This window comes from Cibotium barometz, chromosome 9 (assembly GCF_041138505.1).
Source record: "Cibotium barometz isolate CiBa-2024 chromosome 9, ASM4113850v1, whole genome shotgun sequence".
NCBI lineage: Eukaryota > Viridiplantae > Streptophyta > Polypodiopsida > Cyatheales > Cibotiaceae > Cibotium > Cibotium barometz.
The window spans coordinates 59,559,556-59,583,209 of NC_141054.1; the positions used below are offsets into that span (position 1 = coordinate 59,559,556).

At 42.4% G+C, this 23,654-nt stretch overlaps 1 protein-coding gene across 2 annotated transcripts; it reads left to right on the forward strand.

The window, feature by feature from the left end:
- Positions 1-18,052: 18,052 nt before the first annotated feature.
- Positions 18,053-21,644, forward strand: LOC147635775 (S-type anion channel SLAH2-like). 2 transcript variants are annotated; one of them, XM_086802238.1, is made up of 7 exons: positions 18,053-18,180; positions 18,279-18,568; positions 19,032-19,176; positions 19,757-19,934; positions 20,672-20,879; positions 20,988-21,022; positions 21,142-21,644. In XM_086802238.1, the coding sequence occupies exons 1-7, from the start codon at positions 18,156-18,158 to the stop codon at positions 21,422-21,424; spliced, it is 1,164 nt and encodes a 387-aa protein (XP_086658364.1). In that variant the 5' UTR covers positions 18,053-18,155; the 3' UTR covers positions 21,425-21,644. The 2 variants fall into 2 exon arrangements, with proteins under 2 accessions (XP_086658364.1, XP_086658365.1); XM_086802239.1 differs by having other exon boundaries at positions 18,079-18,180; positions 18,282-18,568.
- Positions 21,645-23,654: the final 2,010 nt, after the last annotated feature.

Consider the following 23,654-nt stretch of genomic DNA (forward strand, 5'->3'; position numbering starts at 1 on the left):
TCTGCGTTTTTCTCAGATTTGCAGCCCTCCGGATGCTGCGTTTTATGGACAGTTGCTGCTGATTGCTTTTCCTTCACTTTGGCTTCATCGCTTACAACCTGAAGGTACTTTCTTATCAGTGTTTTTCTCTACTTGGATTCTGGAACCAGTCGGCCTGTATTTTCAGGACTACAGCCTCTCTTTGGCTGTGTTTTCCTCTCCAGTGGACATTCCCTTTTGGAGAGGGGGTCTTGTGGTGGTTCTGGCTTTGGTGGCAACCTTGGTACTTGTGGTGGGACACTCCTTCCGAGATTGTGCATATTTCTGAGATTGAGCCCAAGCTTTTGTGATGGCTGCCCCGACTACACTTCATATGTTCTCTGAGTCTGCGAAGTTGGATGGTTCCAACTACACTTTATGGAAGGTGAAGGTAAAATCAGCCCTACGTGGCGTGGATCTCTTGGGTTTGGCTTGTTACACCTGCCAATGCTACCCCTCCCACCCTTGCTTCTGCTGGTGTGACTCAAGCACAAATTGATATTTGACAGGCAAATGATCGTCGTGTTTTCTCCTTTTTGATGTTGAATTGTCAGGATTCTGTTCTCTCTCATGTGCGTAGTACAACAGATGCTGCACACAAAGTTTGGAAGGCATTTGCAGATCTCTACAAAATTAAGTCTCCGAGTTGGATTTTGGCGTTGGAAAAGCAGCTTATGAACTTGTCAGTTTCTGCCGCATTTCACTGCATCCAAATGAGGTTTTCTGGGGCTCTGCATAAACTGGCTTACTAGCCCCACAACATAACTCAAATCTGGGCGTGTGATAGTCATGTAAATGAGACTACCAACCATCTTTCTGTACATATATGGATCATCCAACTCCTCACCAAAATCAGCCCACAACTTCACATTCTGCTCCAAAGGTGTACTCATGGCTTACACCCTGTCATGCCATATTTTGCCAATATATCCAATGCATATTGGTGTTGCACTAACCATGTACCTGCATGGTATTTGATCACTTCAATTCCAAGAAAGTATCTCAACTCACCCAAGTCTTTCATGTCAAATTGCCCACTCAATGCCTTCTTGACATGCAGCACATCTGTACCATGATCACCTGTGATAATTAAGTCATCCACATAGATGACAAGTAAAACAAACCCATGATCTGTTTTCTTCACATAGAGTGAAGAATCAGCTGTAGAAACCTGAAATCCAAGGGAGATAAGATATCTATCTGCTCATCTTATCACTCCAAGCACGAGGTACTTGCTTCAAACCATATAATGCCTTCTTCAATCTGCATACATGAGTGGGATACTTTGGGTGTACATATTCTTTTGACTGTGCCATATAAACTTCTTCTTGTAGATCACCATTTAGAAATGCATTTTTCACATCCATTTGATGCATTTCCCAACCATTTGCTGCAGCCATAGCAATGACTGCTCTCACTATTCCCATCTTTGCCAATGGACTAAATGTTTCATCATAGTCTAAGCCTTGGGTTTGTGCATAACCCTTAGCTACCAATCTTGCTTTATGACATTCAATGGAACCATCTGACTTGCATTTCACTTTGTAAACCCATTTGCAACCAATAACATTTAAATCTTGTGGTAATGCAACCAAATCCCATGTTTCATTATGAACCAATGCGTCCATCTCAACATCCATTGCCTTCTCCCATACATGCTTTCCAATAGCTTCTGTATAGTATGTAGGTTCCACATGCTTCACCAAAGAGGTCATATATGCGTAATGCATAGCAAAATCACGATATGTCAACCTGTCAACTGGATATCTGACCCTTTGGGATCTCCGCAATGCATGCGGATCACTCTGAACACTTGTCACTCTAGCATGTGGTGGCACATATCTATCCTGCCTTGCACCAGGTGTGCGTAAAACGGGTATGCCAAGTTCCTCATCCAAACTCTCTGAACTTGACGACTCATAACCTGTAATTCCAATTCCTTCAACCTTCTTCTTTCCTTTATCCACAGCACTACTCCCAGTGCTCACACTCTCATGTCTCAAGCGTCCTGACCATGGATGTACAGTGCTACTCTCAGCCTCTGCTGGCCAAGACATAGAAGTAGTACTAGAACTTGCTTGTGGCAAGTTCACATGCACATCAGCATCAAGTGACTCATGACACCCTCATCCTTTGCCTTGTACCAACTAGCAAGCTCATCAAACACCACATCTTGTGAGATAACCACTTGCCTAGTTTGTGGATTGTAACATTTGTATGCCTTGCGATCCTCTGCATATCCAATAAACACACACACTTTTTTGCCTTAGGATCCAACTTCCTCCTTCTCTCATCAGGCACATGTACATAAGCTATGCAACCAAATACTTTGAGGTGTCCAATGTTTGGCCTAAAACCTGTAAGCCGCATCTCTAGCGTACTTCCATCTATGGCTGTTGTGGGTGTCTTATTCAGTATATACACTATAGTAGCACATGCTTCTATCCAATAATAATCTGGCATGCTCTTTTCATTGAGCATTGCTCTGGCCACTTCACAAATGACTCTATTCTTTCTCTCAGCAACACCATTTTGCTGAGATGTATACCTGCAAGTCAATTGTCTTCTTATACCATGCTTTCTCAAGAAATGCTCAAAAGCATTTGAGGTGTATTCACCACCTCCATCTGTCCTCAAACATTTAATCCAAGAGCCATATTGCTTCTCTGCAGAGCAAAAGCTTTGAAATCCATAAACTTTCCCAACACTTCACTTTTCTCTCTGAGAAAGTAAATCCATGTCATTCTGCTGAAATCATCAATGAATGTCACATAATATAAACTGCCTTTAATGGATGGGTTTTGTGCAGGACCCCATACATTGCTATATACTATCTCAAGTGGCCTGCTACTCATGTTGCCTTCTCTAGGAAACCGTAACCTCACTTGCTTTCCAAACTAACAGGCTTCACAAACATGCATATTCCCATCATACTTGAATCTAGGCAGCCCACTAACAATGCCTCTTGCCTGCATGTTCTTTAACCTTTGTATATTCACATGTCCAATCCTCTTATGCCACATGTCAATGTCCTGTACCACATTTCGGCTTTTAGAGAACATGGCTGATTTTAACTTAGGAATCCCAGCATCTAGCTTAAACAACCTGCCTTCTTTCTTTCCTTTGGCAATGACTCTACATCCATTTTTGAACTCCTCAACGAAGCAACCATGCTCGTTGAAATGAACCTGTAATCCCAGTTCCACCATTTGACCAACTGAGGCCAAACTTTTTGTAATAGAAGGCACATACAAGACATCTGACATAGATTTTGTTTCACCATTGTGCATAACCAATGGTACACTTCCAACATGTGTAATAGCATGCTGGGTATCATCTCCTGTTTCCACATAGCCTTTCACATCCATAGGCTTCATATGCTCAAACCATTCACCATGACAAGTCATATGGTTTGATGCTCCAGAGTCCATATACCAAGTGTCATCATTTTCAACATTTGTCATCATAGATCCCACAACATGTTTCATGGCAAACAAGTGATTTGCACTGCCATCATTACTGCTTGATGCATAATTTCCACCATGTTGTGCATAATGTCCATGATGTTGTGCTCTACCCCCTCTCAAATCATTTTGTTTGTGGAAACAATCACGTGCCATATGACTAAATTTCCCACAGTAATGGCATTCCACATCTTGCATAGATGTTTGTTGGCCTTGCCAACATCCTCTACCACGAGGATTACCTCTGCCTCTCTGAGGTGTATATCCACGACCACCTCTAGCACCATATGTAGGCTGAAAATTCTGTTGTGGTGACCTGTCCTACCATCCACGACCATTACCACGGCCACATGATGCAGATCTTCCTCTGCCTCTAGGTTTTTTTTGTGAGTAGAAAGCCTGATTTCTGCCATTATCATCATGGCTAGTAGATGCATCATGAAAAGAATATTTGAGTTTGATTTTCTCAACAAGCAAGAGTGAAACCAACTCATCAAAGTCTGGTAAACCTGTACTCCAATCCGAGATGGATGTATCAAATGACTTATACTCCTTGCTAAGACCACGCAAGGTAATGTCTACCAAATCATCATCAGGCATGGGGGCATTGATTGTTGCCAATGCATCTGCATACTTCTTTATCTCTTGTACATAATCATGGATGCTCCTTCTATTCCGTTTCACATTATGAGACTTGCAAGCACTAGTGTCTGTATCAAACAGTTTTACTAATGTATCCCATGCATCTTTGGGATTCTCAGCATCCTGTATGTGTATGAGTATAGCATCTGAAATACATATAGACAGATAATGCAACACTTTGTATGCTCTTTCTGACCATTGCTTATGAGCTATAACCTATTTGCTGTATAGGTTGTCAGGGTAGTTCCGGCTCTGGCTCAACACCTGTAATAAGATTCCAAAAACCTTTTCCCTTCAGAAAACTTTTGATCCTGCACTTCCATGCCTGGAAGTTCTTCCTATCCAATTTTTCACCAACGATTTGTACTGGATTATTCGACATATTTGCTCACTGCACCTTCCGCACACGTCCAAATTTGTAAACGAGCCTTCCTCAGCTCAACCACACTCTAATGAGTGTTCCAGATACTCCAAAGTAGTCAACAAACTTCAATTTTGATGTAGAAAATCAAACTATATGCATCCAAAATGAACTGGTCCACACAGTCCAAGATACCCTACTTTGATGCGCCTTTTGAGGCTCCAAATTGCAATGTAGTGGTTCAATCAAGTGTGGGTAACTTGCATTGACACCTAAACAAGCTCAATGTTGAATATCAACACCATCCGAGATGTGTACATACCAATTTTGTCAAACCCCCTTCTCTGTTGTGAGAAAAACCAGTAGTAGATTTGCTTAAATTTCTTCAATCCTTGTCCAAATTGAGCAACCAGGCATTCATTAGCTTAGCAATGATGTCCACTAACTCCATGTAAAAGGAATTAGACCAATTGTTTAAGACCAGAGAGTAATTAGTCGATTAATCACACTTTGTTTCACTGCAACCAGTATAGACAGCCTGTTTAATCAGCTCATTTCCAGCTCCATAGATCATAATTGTTCAATCCAATCATATAGCCTCCTTCTCAGGTGTATGTACCAACTAATTGCTAAACCAATTTTGGAAATTATTAAGCACAAGGGTTGATTTATAGCCTCCACTTATCAGATAGTTGAAAAGATGCTCTGTTTCTACATACCAGCCTGCGCCGCCTGCTCCTGAGGGGATTTGGAAGGTTTGTAGTGATAATTGATGATGCAATTAGATCTGATAGAAATCGGTGTGCTCCAAGCTTCACAGCATCAATGGAAAGCTTCATAGCTTTTCTTCATAGCTTCTTCTCCCTCTTCTCTCACTCACTCATAAACCCTAATAGAGAGCACCAGGCTCTGATACCATGTTGAAAAACAGATACAGGAAGAGGAGACAGACACACAAGAGCAAACCCTAATGTATATTGCAAACCCTAACCATAGAGGGAAGCCATCTTCCTTCTCACACAATGCATAAAACCATAATCCATAATACACAAGACACACTATGACCAGCTGGACGCGGTCACTTATGTCTTATCCACGCTTATCACAGCCACAATAAGAGATCTCCACTTTTCGTCATGTAGCTGCACGCATAAAATGGCAAAAAACATCATACTATATTCAATCACTTTTGTTGGGTATTGCACCTCTCACACATGCTGCTACCTAACATGCCAGCACATAGCATAGCTGGCACACACTGACATCGAGCTTGAATCTCAACATGGTCAAGGTGTCAACGAGTAGGAAATTTCCTTCAAGTTAAGACTTAGTAAACTATCTTAAGTGTTTCCCCTATTTTGGAAGGGGGGAACCTTACATCTCCCCACCATGAAGTGATGGGAGGCCTTGAGAATGGCACCACTACCATTCTTCCTAGAATGTAAGGGAGAATGACATCACTGCCATTCTTCCTTGAATATAAGGAAGAATGGCAGTCGTGTGCCACTCTCCCCTTCAAGGTGATGGGAGGACTTGAGATGGGAGGACTTGAGAATGGCAATCTAAGGCAAAACTAGCATCGATCCTGGTGCCATGTTTAATACAAGGCATTCTCCAAGAATCTATTAGTTTACCTTAGGCAAGGCTACCCCCTACCAACCCAGGGCATCGGTTTGGAGTAGAATATTCCTCGCCTACCAAGTGTTAATAAGGCGATAGGCCAACATTAGAGCACATAATAGATGTGCATTGCCATTTATTGTAGGCTTTTTTTTAATTTTCTTTTGATTTTTGCTCCTGAACTATAATGTGTTCTTACGTCCTTTCAACACAGGGGTAAAAGCTATGTCTTAGAGGTCAACACACACACGGCCACGTTGTTCAAATATTAAGATGGTTTTAACCCTAGACCTAAGACAACTATATTCCCAGGTTAACTAAAGACTTCATGCATTCCCAAGAATATCTCAATTAAGGTTAAACTCATTAATGATTTACACTAACACGTTAAGCAACTTCAAAAACTAAGTAGTGCGTTGACAATTTCCATGTGGTCATGCATTATAGTTCATTCAATTGAACAATAAAAATTAAAGAGAGTGGGCATGGAAGAATTACACCTGTAAATTGGAGATCTCCTTGATTTGATGAGAAAGCTTGCGATTTGATGTAGATATTTATGATGAACATTGCGGCAGTCTCAGGACTTGGAAGCGAACCCACCTCAACTTTTCAACCTGTACAATTAACTAACAAACACTATACCTTGAGAGGCACATTAGTGGAAAAAATAAAAGACTCGTTTAAGGACTCACAACTAGAAACAACTTGAAAACACTAACCTACCTACCAGTCACCACACTACTACTGAGGGTATGGTAAGAGGATGTTGTAGAGTCCTGGCTCTGGCCCTAAGGCTAAGCCTCTATCCGCATCATCCAAATAAATAAAGTTAGCCTCGGTAGTGCCATGAGTTTCATCCGTCCATTCATCGTTGTCAAATATATCCTTTTCGTTTTCCCATCCACATAAACTCATCAAGAATGTTGTGGCCACATCAAATTGCAGAGATGGTAGTGTACGCTCCCATGAACGAATGGAGGAAATGGTCTCCGACGATACTTTTACAAGGGGAGATATAGACTCATCGGTCTCTTGTTGGGTGTTGACAAGAGTAGGTGTAGAGCATGTAGAAACTTCTATATCAACGTGTGCCTGGCATGAGGAGCTAGAAGGTTCATGTGGCTCCCCCCTTCCTGAGCTAGGTGGTATTGATCGATATCGTTTGGGAATCCAAACTAGCTCTGGAAGAAGTGGTGCAGAGCACTCTGTTACCTTTCCCTTACCACGGTCATGAATTGTCATTGGGGGTGGCAACATTTGGTTTGCAAGGTTTTACAGGTGATGTAGAGGGATTCAGCTTATGTTTAGGAACCCAAATCTGGTCATTCCCTTTGTAGTACCCTTGGGCTACTAATAATTTTTTAGGAATCCAACATGATGTTACGTTGCCTTTTCTCGGGTGGGTAGCTGCTTTCCTTCTACGAGGCTTCTTGTCTGAACGAGATTGAGTAGGGGAGGTAGATGTTAACGAAGCTTTTGGGATCCATTTGTATGTACTCTTTGGTATAGTAAGTGGAGCCTTGGAGACCACACTGCCTGTTTCCACTCTTGGCGTTGAAGCGTTAGAGGGGTGGCAAACAATCAAAGATGGTTTTGCCACTTGACTTTGTGATTTTTTGTTATCTAGCATTTTGTCCAGAGTTGATGACTTAGGTGCAGGATTTTGAGCGGTCAGACTGAGAGGTCAGGCCGAGAGCTGGTTCTTGCATTGTAACTTGCCTGGTTGCCCAATCAATATTGCACTTGGTGGCTAGCATCCATTTGCGTCCTAAGTTTACAGTCCCCTCCATGGTACCAGCAGGCATAACCAAAAAGCTTTGAATTATGGCCCCCTTGTCATAGGCAACCGGAGTGTGCAAAATTCTTGACAGGGGTTTTCTTCTTGTTGATACCTTTAACTTGGATAGCACTCTTGGATAAGGGTGGTTTTCCAAGTTGACACCACACTCCATATGATAGCAAATTGTGTTGAGCTCTTGTATCCAATAATGCATTATACATCACCTCCCCGTAAAGGGCTCTGTAACTCAATTGGGTATCTTAGAGGCAGGTCAGATTCCAGTGAATCCTCCTCTGCCTCCTCGAAAAATGCTTGCGTGATCCCCAAGTTGGCTTCTCGTTGGCGCCTAGCACGCTGTTGACGTTGTTTGGCTTCAACTCTCGCTTGTATCTTCTTAAGCTCAGCTTGTTCTTTAGCTGCCTTCTTTTGATGGATTGCATGTAACTCCTCTTGGCTCAAGGGGTCATAGTATCTTTTGAATTTACTCCCATTAAAGAATCCAATGGTTTCAACTCCGTCGAGAGTCTCCACTCGGATGGTACCTTGCGGGGGGTAATTTCACATACTCTATACGGTCCCTTACCAGCATATTTGAGATTCTTCTTTTCGTTATGCACTCCATACATCAGGACTTTAATCCCCAACTTTGATGTCCTTGTCTTTCAGGTGGCGATCAAACCATTTTTTCCTTCTATCCTTCTCCACAAGGGCATTGTACACCGCCAATTGTCTTTCTTCATTTAGCCGCTCAAGGATATACAAACGCTCTACTAAGGGATTACCATCCCAACCCTCTTGAGTAGCAACACGAAGACTAGGAATGACAAATTCCCACGGCATGACTGCTTCTTGGCCATGTACCATCTTGAATGGTGTGCAATTAATAGCCACTTTGTACGCAGTACGATAGGCCCATAAAGCTGTCATAAGCTTTAGATCCCAATCCGTGCGATGAGCTTCAATAGTCTTTGTTAAAACAGAGATTAAGGTCTTGTTGGTACTCTCGGCTTGGCCATTTGCTTGCGGATAATAAGGAGTAGATTTATAATGGGATATCATGAAATTTGTTGTGAGCTCCTTAATCACTTCATTTATAAAATGCGTACCATTGTCGCTCACAAGTTCAAAAGGACAACCGAAGCCTGTGATTATATTTTCAAAGAGGAACTTGGTTGTTGTCCTCGCATCTGCCTTATGTGTCACTTTCGCTTCAGCCCATTTGGTCATATAGTTAGTGGCCACAATAATATAGCGAGATTGTGTGTTGCGGGCCGCTGGGCTAATTGGACCTACAAAGTCTAAACCCCACTTTTCAAATGGTTGATTTACTTTAATTGGATGAAAGGGCATCTGATCTTTCTGCTGGGGTTTCTTGTATCGTTGCATTCATCGCAACCCTTCACAAAAAGTGATGCATCTTGGAACATAGTGGGCTACCAATACCCTGATTGTAAGATCTTTCGTGCAGTTAAGTCTCCTGAGAAATGACCACCGGCTACGCCCATATGTGTCTCTTGCAAAATGTATAGATACTCATCCTCTCGGGCACAACGCCTAAGAACGTCATCCTTTCCTCTTTTATAAAGAGTCCCGGCCATCAGGCAATAGGGTTTGCATTCCTTGATCAGCTTTCGAGCTAGATCTTTACGAAGCTCCTTGGGTGGAAAGCCATTAACCAAAAAGTTAACAATCTTCTCACTCCATTCAGGCATTGTCTCCACCATGAACAAGGAAGTTTCAGGTAAGTCATCATCAACTCCCGTAGGAGCTTCACCATTAGGTATGCGAGACAAATGATCAGCCATGACATGTTTTTTGCTAGGTCTCACAACAACAGTGAAATAAAACTCAAGAAGAATCAATAACCATCGTGTGATTCTTCCTGTGGAGCATGGCTTGTTTACTAGATATAACAATGCTTGATGATCCACATAGAAAACAAACTTGGTGCCAAGGAGGTAATAACAAAATTTCCTTACTGCATATATCATTGCCAACCCTTCTCGCTCCGTAGTGGTGTAGTTCATTTGAGCATCGTTCAGCTGCTGGCGCGACTGGCAAAGCTAATGGGGTAGTCTAATTTGTGTTCTCTAGGTTGAGTCAACACACACCCAATAGCAAAGTTTGATGCATCAATATGCACATGGAAGATTAAATCCCAGTTAGGCATTCGCAAGATCAGAGCACTCGCCAAGGCCTTCTTTAATAGCTCATATGCACGGTCACAATCTTCGGTCCAATTAAACTCGATGATGAGAAGCTTATACAACAGTCGAGCTATCTCAGTTAAGAATAAAATAAACTTTCGATAATAACCAACATGGCCCATAAAGCGTTGGACCCCCTTATAGTTGGTGGGTGGGGGCAAGTCTAGACATCAAGTGCTCGTCCCAAGAGGAATGAACACAAAGATCATCTAAGAAAGCTTCACAAAAGTCCCTTAGAATAAAGGCTGTGTTTATCAATCGGTGGAATGTTGCAGGTGCATTGGTCAAACCAAAGGCCATGATGCGAAAGGCAAACACTCCAAACTCCGTGATAAATGTTGTTTTAGCTTGGTCCTCTACTGCAATTGTGATCTGTTTATAACCAGAGTACCCATCTAAAAAGCTATATGCCTCCTTGCCTGCAACTCTTTCAAGCACATATTCAGAATACGGCAAGGGGTAATGATCCCTTCTGGTGGCTGCATTAACCTTTTTGAGATCAACGCACACTCTGAGTTTCCCATTCTTCCTTGGTACGATGACTATCGAAGAAACCCATTCTGAGTGCTCAATAGGGTATATGAATCCACATTTTATAAGCTTTTCAATTTCCTCTTATATAATCTTTGCATACTTAGGATTCATTGGGTAGGGACGTTGCTGGACTGGTTTAGCAGTGCTAATCAATGGAATTGTGTGTTGCACCATAGAGGGTGGAACACCCTTCATATCATGATATGTCCAAGCAAATGTCTTTGAATTCCTTAAGAAGCCTCTTGAGTGTAGCTTCCTCTGTCTGGGTGAGGTCCTGAGCAATAAAAACTGGGTCAAACTCCTCACCTGGATCTGCTAGTTCTATCTCCTTAACTACCGCCGGGCCATCGTAGACACCGCTACCCCCATTGGTAGGTGTTCGTTGGGCTTTTGTGTAGACAGCTTTACGTTCCCCTGTGGTAAATGATTTGAAATGCTCGGGTGCGGGGTGTAAGTCTACTGGTTCTTGTTGTGCCAGGCTTTTTTCTTTTAATTCCGCATCCTTTTGTTGCTGAGCTAACTCTTGGTTTTGCCGCCTTCTCGCAGTACGACCTAGTTTTGGCTTCTCTTCAATTTATAATTGGGCGACGTCATGAGGTTGCGGAATACACCACATGACACTTTGGAGGTATTGTCCCCAATTATCCGCTAACTTCCGATGAGCGTCAATAGCTCCTACATAACTAAGCCATTCGGCAGTGGATCTCTCTTTGTTTATTGTAGTTCGTACATTAGCTCGATAGCGTTGTCGCTTATGTCTCATTTTCTTCTTACCAAGTTTTTGATTTTTGTTTCTATCAGATTTGGACTCACTTGGTCGATCTTCACTTGTGTCCCCCTCACTCACGGATGAACTGCAGGAGGTCACTGTCCTAGGCCTTGAGCACCTTGCTTCCACACTTGGGTGAATATTTGATTCACCCCCCCATCAGGCTCAGAGTTATTTTCTTCTTGAGATTCAGACTCAGAGTTGCGTTGGTCAGAGTCTTCGCTACTTTCAGTGTCAGGGGAGTTTGCCACTTTCTTGCCAGGAGTTAAGTGCATCACACCTATCATGTTTACTGGCACTAATGGTGGCATATCTTGCCCCTCAAGCGTTACCCAACTTGTGCCTCTATTTCCCCATGTGTCTATGGTTGCCGCTAGGTGTACCCAATCCACATTATCCGACTCAGTCATACCCGGTAGGACATCCATATAAAGAGAATCTTTCCCATCCTCAGTCTCTTCAAGAATGTAGTTTTGATTTTGAAGCATCGACCGTGTGACTACATTCGCGGGTACAACGGGTGTGGTTCCTCGTGCCTCATTGGTGACCTCAACCAAATTCAATGGCGTAATCTTGGGTGCACTAGGATTATGTGGACATTGAGAAATCAAATGATCTATGCCACAACGATTACATGTAAGTATTGGCATTCCCGATGTGCTCCCTTGATTTGGATTGAGAAATCAAATGATCTATGCCACAACGATTACATGTAAGTATCGGCATTCCCGATGTGCTCCCTTGATTTGGTTGCATTTGAGTAGAGATCTTCTGTAGCCTATTAGGGCACTCCGCTACACGATGTGGTCTACCACAATCGTAGCATTGAAGAGGTGGTCTCCTCGCCAAGGTATTAAGGTTTTGCCCTCTTGTGGTGGTGAGAGCAGCCGCTTGATATACATGCTTAACTTGCCCGAAATGATCCTCCATGTAGTACTTGGGAGTCATTTCAAACGTATCAATTCCATATGGAACAGTGGGGTCTATATCCTCTTCATGATCCCCACATGCACTATGTGACTCACAACCCATCTGGTTTATAGGGGTGATCCTTGGATGTGGAGGTTGCGGTCCTAACACTGGCGGTGGTAACGGCACAGACTGGACCAAACTTGGGTTCCTTGGAACTATGTGTTGTGACAGTTGCTCAACAGGTGGTGCAAGCATGAGTGCGGGTACTTGAGGTGTGTTTGACCAAGCTAGTGGTGCCTGATTTGCTAACATACGCTTAAGTACTAGACAATCCTTAGATTGATGGCCATACTTACCACATGCATTGCAATTCCCATTGAATTTGACTCTGAATGTGGGACATTCACTCGTGCTATGTGGTCCTAAGCAAACCGAACACAATTGTTGCTCTCTTATTGGGTACATATGGCTATTTTGCGGAGCTCGATTACCCCTAAAGTATTCTTGGAGAGCCTTAGTAAGGTCAGTCTCACAGACATTTTGGATATCTTGGGCTCCTTGGCAATAGGTTTTACAGTCATTGGCTCGTGCCTAGATACTTGTTGCGAACTAACAGATTTTGTCTCCGAAGACACCTTTTTACCTGCAAAATCATCAAGTTGTCTTCTAACCGGATTGCATTGGCACTGACTGCTTCCCACGTCGTAAGACCTCTAATGACTAGGCCATTGTATATGTCCTCATGGCGCAATCCTCGGATGAATCTATCAAGCAGTTGGTTGTTATTGAAGCGCTCATCGGGAGTACAGCGAGAATTTAGATGCTTTAATCGACTAATAAAGTCTCTCACTGACTCTCCTTCCTCGCGTTCAGCTTTTTGGAGTTGAGATGCTACTCCCCAAAGCACACCCCCCCGTATGTATTCTTTTAAGAACAATCTCTTGAGAGTGGGATAGTGAGTACGCTCTTCAACCCTTAAAGTTTGATACCAATCTCCGGCCTTCCCACTCAAGGTTAAGCCTAAGGCTTTACATTTATGTAGCTCATTGTGCTCTTCCAAGGAATCACACACGTGTTCAAAAAATTCAATGTGCTTCCTAACATCTTCGTTACCACCACTGAAGTTCTGAGTGAGCTTGGCCACTTGTACCGCCTTGCTTCTAGGTTCTCTCTCAGGCATGCCCCGCATGTTTTCCGCAATAGATCGTCCGATCGTCTGAGCAAACGCTGCGAGATCACCTAGGTGAGCAGGCATAGCTGGTGGAGGCACTTCTGGAATAGCCTGGTTGACAGGAGTTGGTGTTGGTCTTGGTATGTATGCCGCTGACGTAGGATATGATATGTGGCTAGGCATAGCTCCTCTGGATAAGGGTTGTGATAAGGCATTCGTGGAGCGTACGCTATTGGCATAACAAGAGGCGTAGGTGCTACATGAGCATGAGTAGCGATAGGTACATATGGTCGATATGCACTAGTACGCATTGTTGTAGGTACTGTACCACTAGGTAGCGGTGTTGTACTAACTACAGTGGCAACAGGTGCACTTTCCGTCATGCTCATCATCGGAGTAGGCATTGTGGATTCCCTAATGGAAAGTTGAGCCAAGGTTGGAAATCTAAAGTTATTGCTCGTGGGCTCAACTTGCATTGAGACTCCAGGAGAAACAACATACGAAGGATCTATGGGACTCATCGAGGGAGTCTCCAATTGTGACAGGGTTGGTTGTTTGGCCTTGCCCGTATCCAAAAATCTCATAGAGCCAATGGAAACTAGGTTCACTCCCCTATTTTGCCTCTCGAATCGGATGATTCTATGAATAACCTCACATATCACTTGTTGTTGTTCATCTAGATTGGTGGCACTAGATGTAGATCGTATGACTTCTAACCAACCTACATGGTATGTGTAACCCGTGTATAGGTCAGTCAGAGTCTCCGTGTGTAGATCATATTCCCAATTTTCATTGAGAAATATCCCATCTAAACTTGGCGTGCCAAACGGTTCTCTTGAAGTGGACGCAATGTCACTTCTTATGGATTGACTTCTAGGGACCTCTACTTTAGGGAGAGCATCAGAAGGTGGTAGCTCAGTAGGGCCTTCATTAAACGAAGTGGGTAGAATATCCACATGGACACTCTTTGGGAGGGCAGGGTCTACATGAGATGTGAATGGCGAATCTACTTCCCCTCCTCCTTCGTTTACTTCACTTGTCGCGTGTTCAGAGCGTGTAGCTCTACTAAAGGTCTCTATTAGACGACTAAACATGCTAGATCCGGGTTGTAGGGCCCAAACTGGCATGTTTTGGCTTGCCTCCTCAGGGTTCTTGGTAGGGTGTCCTTCCATGGCTTCAGAGTCAGAGGACGAGTCACTAGCTACTATTTGTGGATCTTGGGTTGCACTTCCTTGGGTTCCCACTGAAGGCCAAGATGCTAACGTGGAGGCCTACGTAAACTGAAATGCTTTCTAGTTGCTCAGACTCTAGCACCCGACCAGAGTGTAGATGCATGTGACGTGGGTTCTCTACGGGCATTGGTAACTACCCTTGAAGCCCACCCAAGTGGTTTCTCGGGTGTTTCGCACCCCGTTTTTACTTGTTTTTGTATTGTTTTCAACCCGTTTTTTACTCCCTTACTTATGGTCAAACCTGGACTAGGGCGTGTGATAGCTCGAGACGAGTGTATCATTCAAAGGGTCCTAGCATGCTTTACAACACAGTGTTCGCCTATCCGGAGCTGCTGTGGTCCTCAGAACAGTCTATTTGCTTGTGGGGGAAGGGTGAAGGCTTTATCCCACATGCTCACTCCACTCCTTGGGGGGTGGACTACATATAGAGCTCTACTTCCCTTAAGCTTTCACTTGAAAGAAAGCTATGGAGGCTCACTCTCCTATATATATATATCAAAAGATCGAGGGCCGGGGTCGGGGTCAATTGGGTTTTTTCTTTTCAAATTTTTTTTCCAAATAAAGAATTTCTATTTTCGCTCCACGCGGGTTTCGGTTTTGTTTGTTTTTTTTTTTGGTGTTTTTGGGGAAGATGTTTTAGGGTTAGGGTTGGCCGCCGCAGCGCCTTGCTGCTCTCACACAGCACTTGATTTTCGCGCACAAACGCGCGTACACACACACAGCCCAAAAAATAAAACACACAGACACGGCGCGCAGGACAGAGCTACAATCGGGTAGAACAGAATTATAGAAAACAAATTGCAGAAAACGAAAATGTCAACACCATACACACATCACACCTCTCTATGTCTTTCCTACAGTATCAAATTTAACTTCACACAGAAGCCCGAGTTGCAAACTAGAGCTTGGTGTGCAGGGCATTTCCCCGGGAGCGGCGCCAAAAATGTGCGCTTTTACCGTACGAGTCGGAGCTAGGGACTTGCCGAGCACCGTATGCGAGCCACGAATGGCTGCAAGCATACAACCAGAAACTAGCAAGCTCAAACAGGAAGCAAAGGTGTGTCACTCACCGCTCAGACCGCCGTCGTGAAGGATTCTCGCATCGCAGTGAAGAAGGGGCCGTCATCGCCGCTCTACCGCCTCGCCACCGCTGTGCCGCCACACAGTGCTCGATCGCTCTCTCTCACACACACACACACACGCAGGAGAAGGGAACCGAGAAGATAAGGCAAGAGCACTCCTTGTATTCAACACATTGAGAATGAGAGCTTTAGGGTTACATTCGACTCTTATATGAAACCTAGCCGTTCACACATGGGCGTCCACACATGGCCGGCCGATCCTAACCCTTATCCCGCTGATACTCAAGGTGCGCCTCTCATCGGCGATCACCCAATCCCTTTATCCTTTACATGTGGTACCGACAAGCCCGGCCCATGACTCCTTATACTTAAATTAATTACATGACGTAAAACGTAGTACGTCTCAATTTTCGTTCATAGGTTAACAAATAGCTAAAAGCTTGAACAACAAAGGTCTCAAGAGTTTGTCTAACTGCTGGGATAGGGCCTTACTAGGATGGAAGGACCTTGGTCAAATTGTTGAAGAGTTTGATCTGAATTCTAGGGAGGGACATTTGGTCAGAGTAGTGTTGGATGAGGTCCAGAAAAGTTAGTATTCTACTGCTTTTGATGAGTCCTGTTGGCTAAAAGACTGGGTTTGGTATAATGGGGCTAAACTGGATAAAGGGACTACTAAAGACTTGTATAGGCCTTTAAGAAGGATTGAGGAGAATGTGATATATTGTAATAGGATTTGGAGAACAAGTTGGGGGTCTAACACTTGGAGGAAAATATGGAAAATGATATGGAAAACTGGAAATTCCTACTAAAGGTCAAATATTTCTTTGAAGGGTTTGTATAGGTGCCCTTCCTCTGGGGAGCAAACTGGTGCAAAGGAACTTCACTAATGGGTGTTACCCTAGATGCAAAACAGCTTTTGGAACTTCACTAATGGGTGTTGCCCTAGATGCAAAACAGCTTTGCAAGATGGGAAACATGCCTTTTGGGATTGCCCTGCTATCAGAAGCACTTGACTAGAGTTAGTAGATGGGTATGTAATTGTATTGGTGTGCAGGCTCACTGGGAGGACTAGAGATGGACAAATAGACTATAGTGACGAGATTGTGGATGATATTTTTAACATAATTAGATTCTGCTGTTTGTGGGAAATATGGAATACCAGAGATTGTATCTTATTTCAGAAAGCAGGTGATACAGGGTTGGATACTACTGGTTTGATGTATAAATGTGTACATATGTGTTGGTCTATACTTTTAGTCAATAAACTGAATAAAGAAGGGATGTTATAGATTATTCAGGTTTTGTAGGTTGCCATCTCTTGACACTACTTGGAAGAGGATCCCTTCAGGCATACTAGGTTGAGCCTAACCTTCTTGTTGATGAGTATTCAGGTCATCTCTGTGCAAAAGCCAAGGTGCAGACCAGTCAAGTTTGGTCCAAGGACCAAAAGATGGTACATGAAAGTTAAACAAATCAAATATACTTATGTGGCCTTCATTGAAAATCAGTCACCCAAAGGTTGTACTACTGAGGCTCTGATGGAAGGCATACATTCAGCTAGGGTTTCAGATTTCCTAGGAAAACTCTTCTTTTGTATTTGAAGATATTTGAAGATGAGAGATGGGATATGATTTGCAACATGTTGAATGGGGTTTGAGGGTTGTGAAGTTGTTATTTGTATATTAATACATATCTATACTGGTCAAAAAAAAGATGGTTCATTGTATGCAAATACAGCTCTCCCCACCTATATATATATGTGTGTGTGCGCGTGTGTGTGTGTGTGTGTTAAGGCGGCCTTGTATATTTATTGCAAGCTAGCTCATCTAAAGAATCAAAACACTTTTATACTCGCCACCAATAGGGGACAACAATAGAGTGGATGACAATAAAAAAGAAGTGCGTACAATTTCTCTTTTGAAAAAAAAAACCTGTTATACTAAGGCTCCATTAAGACTCATTAAATTTCTCTATTTAACGATTCGATCGACCCCATTGAATTAATCTATGTTATGCCGTACTGCGTTCGTATTTCGTATTTGGGATAAAATTATTGTGCATCTTTGCTTTTTTGCCCAAAAGCAGCGCGATCGATACTGCTGAACTGCTCCCATTTTCATTGAATTATTATTGGCATATGCCTGTGAAGTGAAAAGTTGATGTTAATGGGGAGGGAAAAAAATATTTATGAATTATGCGTGGCATCTTGACAAATAGAAACATTCTCTCGAGCGCACCGCCTTTTAAACCCGGAGGATTAGTTACCAACCCTATGATTTTAGCGCTTGCTAACCCGCTTCATTAGCCAAGTGCATGCATTGTTATGAGTCGTTGTTAGTTATCTTGATTAGCCAAAACCCATGGAGAGTACGATCAGCTGTGAAGGTAATGGTAAAAGCATGAAGGTGCAGCTTCTTTTTTAAAAAAAAAATTAATGTTGATAATATAGTTAAGCTAATCAATTCTCCGAATGATTTGTCTAGAAGGTAAATCTACACATGTTATAGTTGATGAAGAAGCTGCGTCTACAGTAGTAGATGATCAGCAGCCTTTTTTGTTGAGATTTCCGGTGAACTCGTTTGGGGTGGCGATGGGCATCAGCAGCCAGTCCATGGTCCTCACCCAAGTTATTTCTAAGTCTGCACATGACAACGTCTTCTCCCTTCATCATTATATCCCCGCTGCGATTGGAGCCTTCTTCTGGTGCATTGGGATCATCACTTTGCTAGTCACCTGCATTTTGTATGCTCTCAAGCTTCTCTATTACCCCCAGGTGATTAATCATCTATTCACTTTATGATTTCCTTGTTTTACAGATGATTAAGCCTAGTGTATGCTAACATTCATATCATTTTATGACACGATGATCAATTCATACACTTGAGGTTAGCCTGTGCTAATCAAAGGTAATTAGTAAGGTGATCAAACCACTCACTTGGTTCGTTCAATACGTCCTCTTGAGTTGAATCAAACAGTCAAGGTGAGTCTAAGGTGCATCTGTAGTATGAGCTAATTAATAAATTATTAGCCTGCATACATAGTAATTTTGAATGGCTAATGCATGCCGACATGGCACAAAGTAGAATTTTGAATGGCTACTGCATGCAGGTGACATATTGCAGCCAAGTGAACATAATTTAGATTAGATCAATATATTATACATCTTTAATGCTTGGTTATATACTTGATGAATTTCACTACTAGTTGTTGATGATTGAGATGCTCATGCCTTGCAGGAAGTTAGATTGGAGTTGAATCATGCACTGCGTTCGAACTTCTTTGCTGGCCCTTTCCTTGCTTCCCTCTTCCTCCTAATGGGAACCCCCACATACGTGCGACACAAGTTTGTAGTGCACCTCGGGGAAGCTCTCGCTTTGACAAGTAGAAGACAAATTTCCCTCTCATGGATCATGTGTTCAAATTCTATATCACAGGATATGTATGTATGGTGGAGAGAGTCTGCTTTCCAAATTGCACACGTTATCTAGCATGTATATACTTGTGTTATGACGTTAGAGAGAGACAGAGAAAGAGAGAGGGGGGGAGTTATACCTCCGACTTGATTTCCATCCACACGTTATCTTGTATGTATATACATGTGTATGATGTTATGAGAGAGAGAGAGAGAGAGAGAGAGAGAGAGAGGGAGGGAGACTGACTTATACCTCCCATGTGATTATGTGTATGTATACATGTATTTGTACGTGTGTCTTGTGTGGAGGGAGAGAGAGAGAGAGTGCTTGGCATTGATGTATCACTTAAATGACGAGTTTAACATGGCCATGATCCATCTATGCTCATCTACTATACTCAAGCATATTACTCATCTGCTTTATGTAAAAGACGTATGCTCCATTGTAGCTTAATGAAGTATGCACTACCTTGACGTGTGTTTAATAATTCCAGTTTTAGATAGATTTGGTTTCGTATGGTAAGTAATTTCATTGTGGATATTTGGCAGTCCCATTGCTTGTGGTGGAGGTGTACTTGTATGGGCATTGGATGATGGGAGGAAAGAGGAGGCTGGGTGAGGCAGCCAACCCCACCACCCAAATCTCAGTGGTGGGCAACTTTGTGGGTGCCACTGCCCTGGCATTAGCAGGCTGCAAGGACTTTGCTCTGTTCATGTTCTCCCTTGGGTAATTATACACTAACCTTTATTATTTCTATTATCTATTACATATTAACCATGTTCAACCAAGGCACAGGAGAAGAGAGAAAAGAGAAATCTTGAATTTCTAAAAAATAAGAGGAAATTTTTTTTCTATTGAGCTATTATCTATCAGTATGTGCTGTTGCCATTTTTGACCCTTTGTATTATTCCCGCTTCCATTCTTGAGTTTCGCTTCTTAATGTCTTTTACATACTACAACAACAACACGAGAGGGCCGAGTACTAGTGGACATTACTAGGAAACCCATTATATGTTATTTATACACCAACTTTTATCACTTCTTGCCTCGATACATTTTTTTTGTTTTAAATATATGCATTTCTGTGGGAAAAAAACCATTTTCAACATTTCTTAAATCAGTAAAAAGCCCTTAACATGCTATTTCGTGATCAGCAGGAAGCCCATTATATGTTAATCAAAGACCTACGTATTGAAATGAAGACTGTATATATATTGCAAGATTCCAAGTGCTACTTATTAAAAAGAATTATTGAAATGAGGACCTGAGCGTGTTGATCAAATTATGTGGAATCTGGATCCATTAATACAAAGAAGAGATAAATATTGCAAGTGTTCCGATCCTCTAAAACAAATTAAGAGAGCGCACAAATCTAAGAACTGGACACTAAATTTCGGCATTTGATGTGCTTAGAAATCAATATATAACTAATTATTGGTACCTTTTTCCGGTGTTTCGTACAGCATAATTCATCAGCTTGTAGTATTCACGACAGCCTATGCTAGGTTGTCCTCCATGGCCGCCATGATAGCCCCAGAGCTGTATCCTTTCCTCTTTCTGTTTGTGGCACCTCCTTGTGCGGCATCCTTGGCTTGGAATGCCATGGCAGGCAAGGTGGATGATGTCTCCAAATTCCTCCTCTTTTCTGGACTCTCCATGTACATCATACTGGTATTATACATGCTGCTATGCTATAATATATTTTTTAAAAGGCTGCAAAATGACATTAAAGTGAGCTTTTTTTCTTTGGGTAAAAGTTATTTGACCTCTGTTTTGCAGGTGTCGAGGGCCTATACAATGACAAGGGGAATAAGGTAATCGGTTTAATTTAATGACGTCCTCTCGAGTCTCCATCTTCACATTAATATAGAAGCGCTGATCTTGCTTATAGATGATGATGATGATTAATGAGGTGTTGAATTTTTGAGTACAGGTTCTCCTTGGCCTGGTGGGCGTACACGTTTCCAAGTGCGGCCGCTGCAATGGCCATGATGGCCTATGCAAGCACAGCGCCCAGCAATATTACTGCAAGTACCGAAGATGGTGGCGGCGCAGATGCAAGTGTGATCAGCGGCTGGTTTTTGAAGGGGGTGGCGCTCCTTCTAGTCGCCTTGTCAGACGTGGCGGTGGTGGGGGTGTCTATCGTCACGGTGTCTACCGCTTGCTCGGGCAATTTGCTCGGGAACGAGCTTGTGCTGTCGGCGCACGGCCGCTGAATAGATCTCAAGCTCCTCTATTCGTCGTTTTGACAACATGGCATCCAGCGTGGATCTCCTTCCCGTATCGGCACACCAACCCATGCTTTGAATTCTTCTACCACTTGTGCGGTTGTGTGGTTGCCACTAGGTTACAAAATAGAGTTATAATCATCTCTCTTTCTTGTTATTTCATTGGCCTAGTTTACACGATAATGCAATCAATCGTTTTGGCCTCAAATATGCTAGCAAAAAATCGTTAATGTAGAAAACCAATGATTGTTCCACAACATCCTGAACCTGGCCCTACAATGGCAGACTCAATCGGACTTTCGTGACCATTGCATTCCATGCCAATTAGCCTACATTTCATGGGAAGACGTAGACAACTTCATCAATGGAGAGAATAATCGAAAGGATGCACCAATGAATTGTGGATGCCAATGTCACTTTGTGCTGTCACGATTATACCTATTTCCATGGCTAGCTCAAGTCTTGGACTTACAAGGTGAAGTATGTCATGGAGCCCATTGCCCAACGAATCAATCCGCTAAGACGTCTTTTGCACCTTAGCTATCCAATGAAATGAAGGGATGGATTTGCACAATGCTACACAAGGGATTCACACCCCACCAAGTCTTGCAACATCATATAGAGTTTGTGCAAAAAGCTCCCAAACAAGAAGGCACTCTATGAGTTGCTCGAGATACTTTTCTTACTATGCGCGACATTATGAATGTCGCAAGCAAGATGGAGAATCTAACTTTCCAAACAGATGTGGACGATGCATGGAGTTTAGGGTAAACTATGATAATCATGTAACAGTAAAGTTATCATGTGACATGTTTAATAATAATTTGACAATCCTTTTTATAATGGTTCTATGAGTATATACCTTTATAAGACCGACCGGCCAAAATTATTTCCCTCCCTTTACAAAGCTTTGATTAAAGTGTGTGTGTCTTTATAGTAACCCGGTTGAAAATTTAACATGTCCCTGTTGGATTGGTTGTTGTAGATAGCCACCCTTATTTTTCTTGGTTCATAAAAAGTATTTCCATGAGCACTGGCTAGCATTACAAATAGCAACTCTAGTAAACGATTACATCATGACCTTGCTCTAGTTTTGACGCTACGAGGATTTTACAAATCAGCAACACCATAGAAGAATGTAAATTACATGCAAAATTGGAAGATCACCTGATTCAAGCGCTAGATGCATCATAGTTGCACGCCCACATTGAAACCCATTAACTGGAAGCAAGCAAAGAACCATATGATGATCAATTGATTGAACATGAAGTTTAAGATCTTTTGAAAATTAAGAATTTACCCATTGGGTATATTTCCCAGTTGCCCTCCCCCCCCTCCCCCACATGGCTGCTTCCCCTTCTTTCTCTTCTTCTACTACTCCTCTATACGATACTCTTATTCTATACTATTCTATTCTATACTACTACTCTTCTACACGATACTCTTATACTATACTACTACTACTCTTCTATATGATACTCTTATTCTATACTATACAACTATTCTTCTATACAATACTCTTATTCTATACTATACTATAATATTTTTCTATACTATATATACTTGTACTACTACTATATACATATTTTATTTGGGAGCTACAGGATTGGACAGTTAGAGAGAGAGAGAGAGAGAGAGAAGAGAGTGAGTGAGTTGGAGAGAGTGAGTGTCTACTAATATTTAGAGAGAGAGAGAGAGGGGGGGGGCCGGGGGGGGTAGAAGACAAAGAGAGTTTTAAAGAGAGTGAGTTAAAGAAGGGGTAAAGTGAGTGAGTTAAAGAGAGAGAGAGAGAGAATTAGAGTTTGAGAGTTTGAGTGGTAGAGAGAGAAAGAGTGTGAGAGAGGGAGAGTAAGAGAGATTAAGAGAAATAAAAAGACAGAGTGTGTGTTAGAGAGGGAGAGATAGAGAGAGTGTGTCAGAGGGAGAGCTGGTCGATTCGAGAGAAATAGAGAGAGATTGAGAGAGAGAGAGAGAGAGAGAGAGAGAGAGAGAGAGAGAGAGATTTACGGAGTTAGAGCTAGAGAGTTAGAAAGAGAGAGTTAGAGAAAGGTAAAGATAGTGAATTAGAGAGAGTAAGTGAGTGTTGAAGAGAGAGAGAGAGAGAGAGATTTACAGAGTTAGAGCTAGAGAGTTAGAAAGAGAGAGTTAGAGAAAGGTAAAGATAGTGAATTAGAGAGAGTAAGTGAGTGTTGAAGAGAGAGTAAGTGAGTGTTGAAGA

What these genes read in the sequence shown, in the direction of transcription:
- LOC147635775 (XM_086802238.1), top strand. Translation starts at nt 18,156, where the DNA reads ATGGAGAGTACGATCAGCTGTGAAG. An exon ending in GGAAGCTCTCGCTTTGACAA is followed by an intron (nt 19,177 to 19,756) that starts GTAGAAGACAAA and finishes GATATTTGGCAG; the next exon opens with TCCCATTGCTTGTGGTGGAG. An exon ending in CTGTTCATGTTCTCCCTTGG is followed by an intron (nt 19,935 to 20,671) that starts GTAATTATACAC and finishes TGTTTCGTACAG; the next exon opens with CATAATTCATCAGCTTGTAG.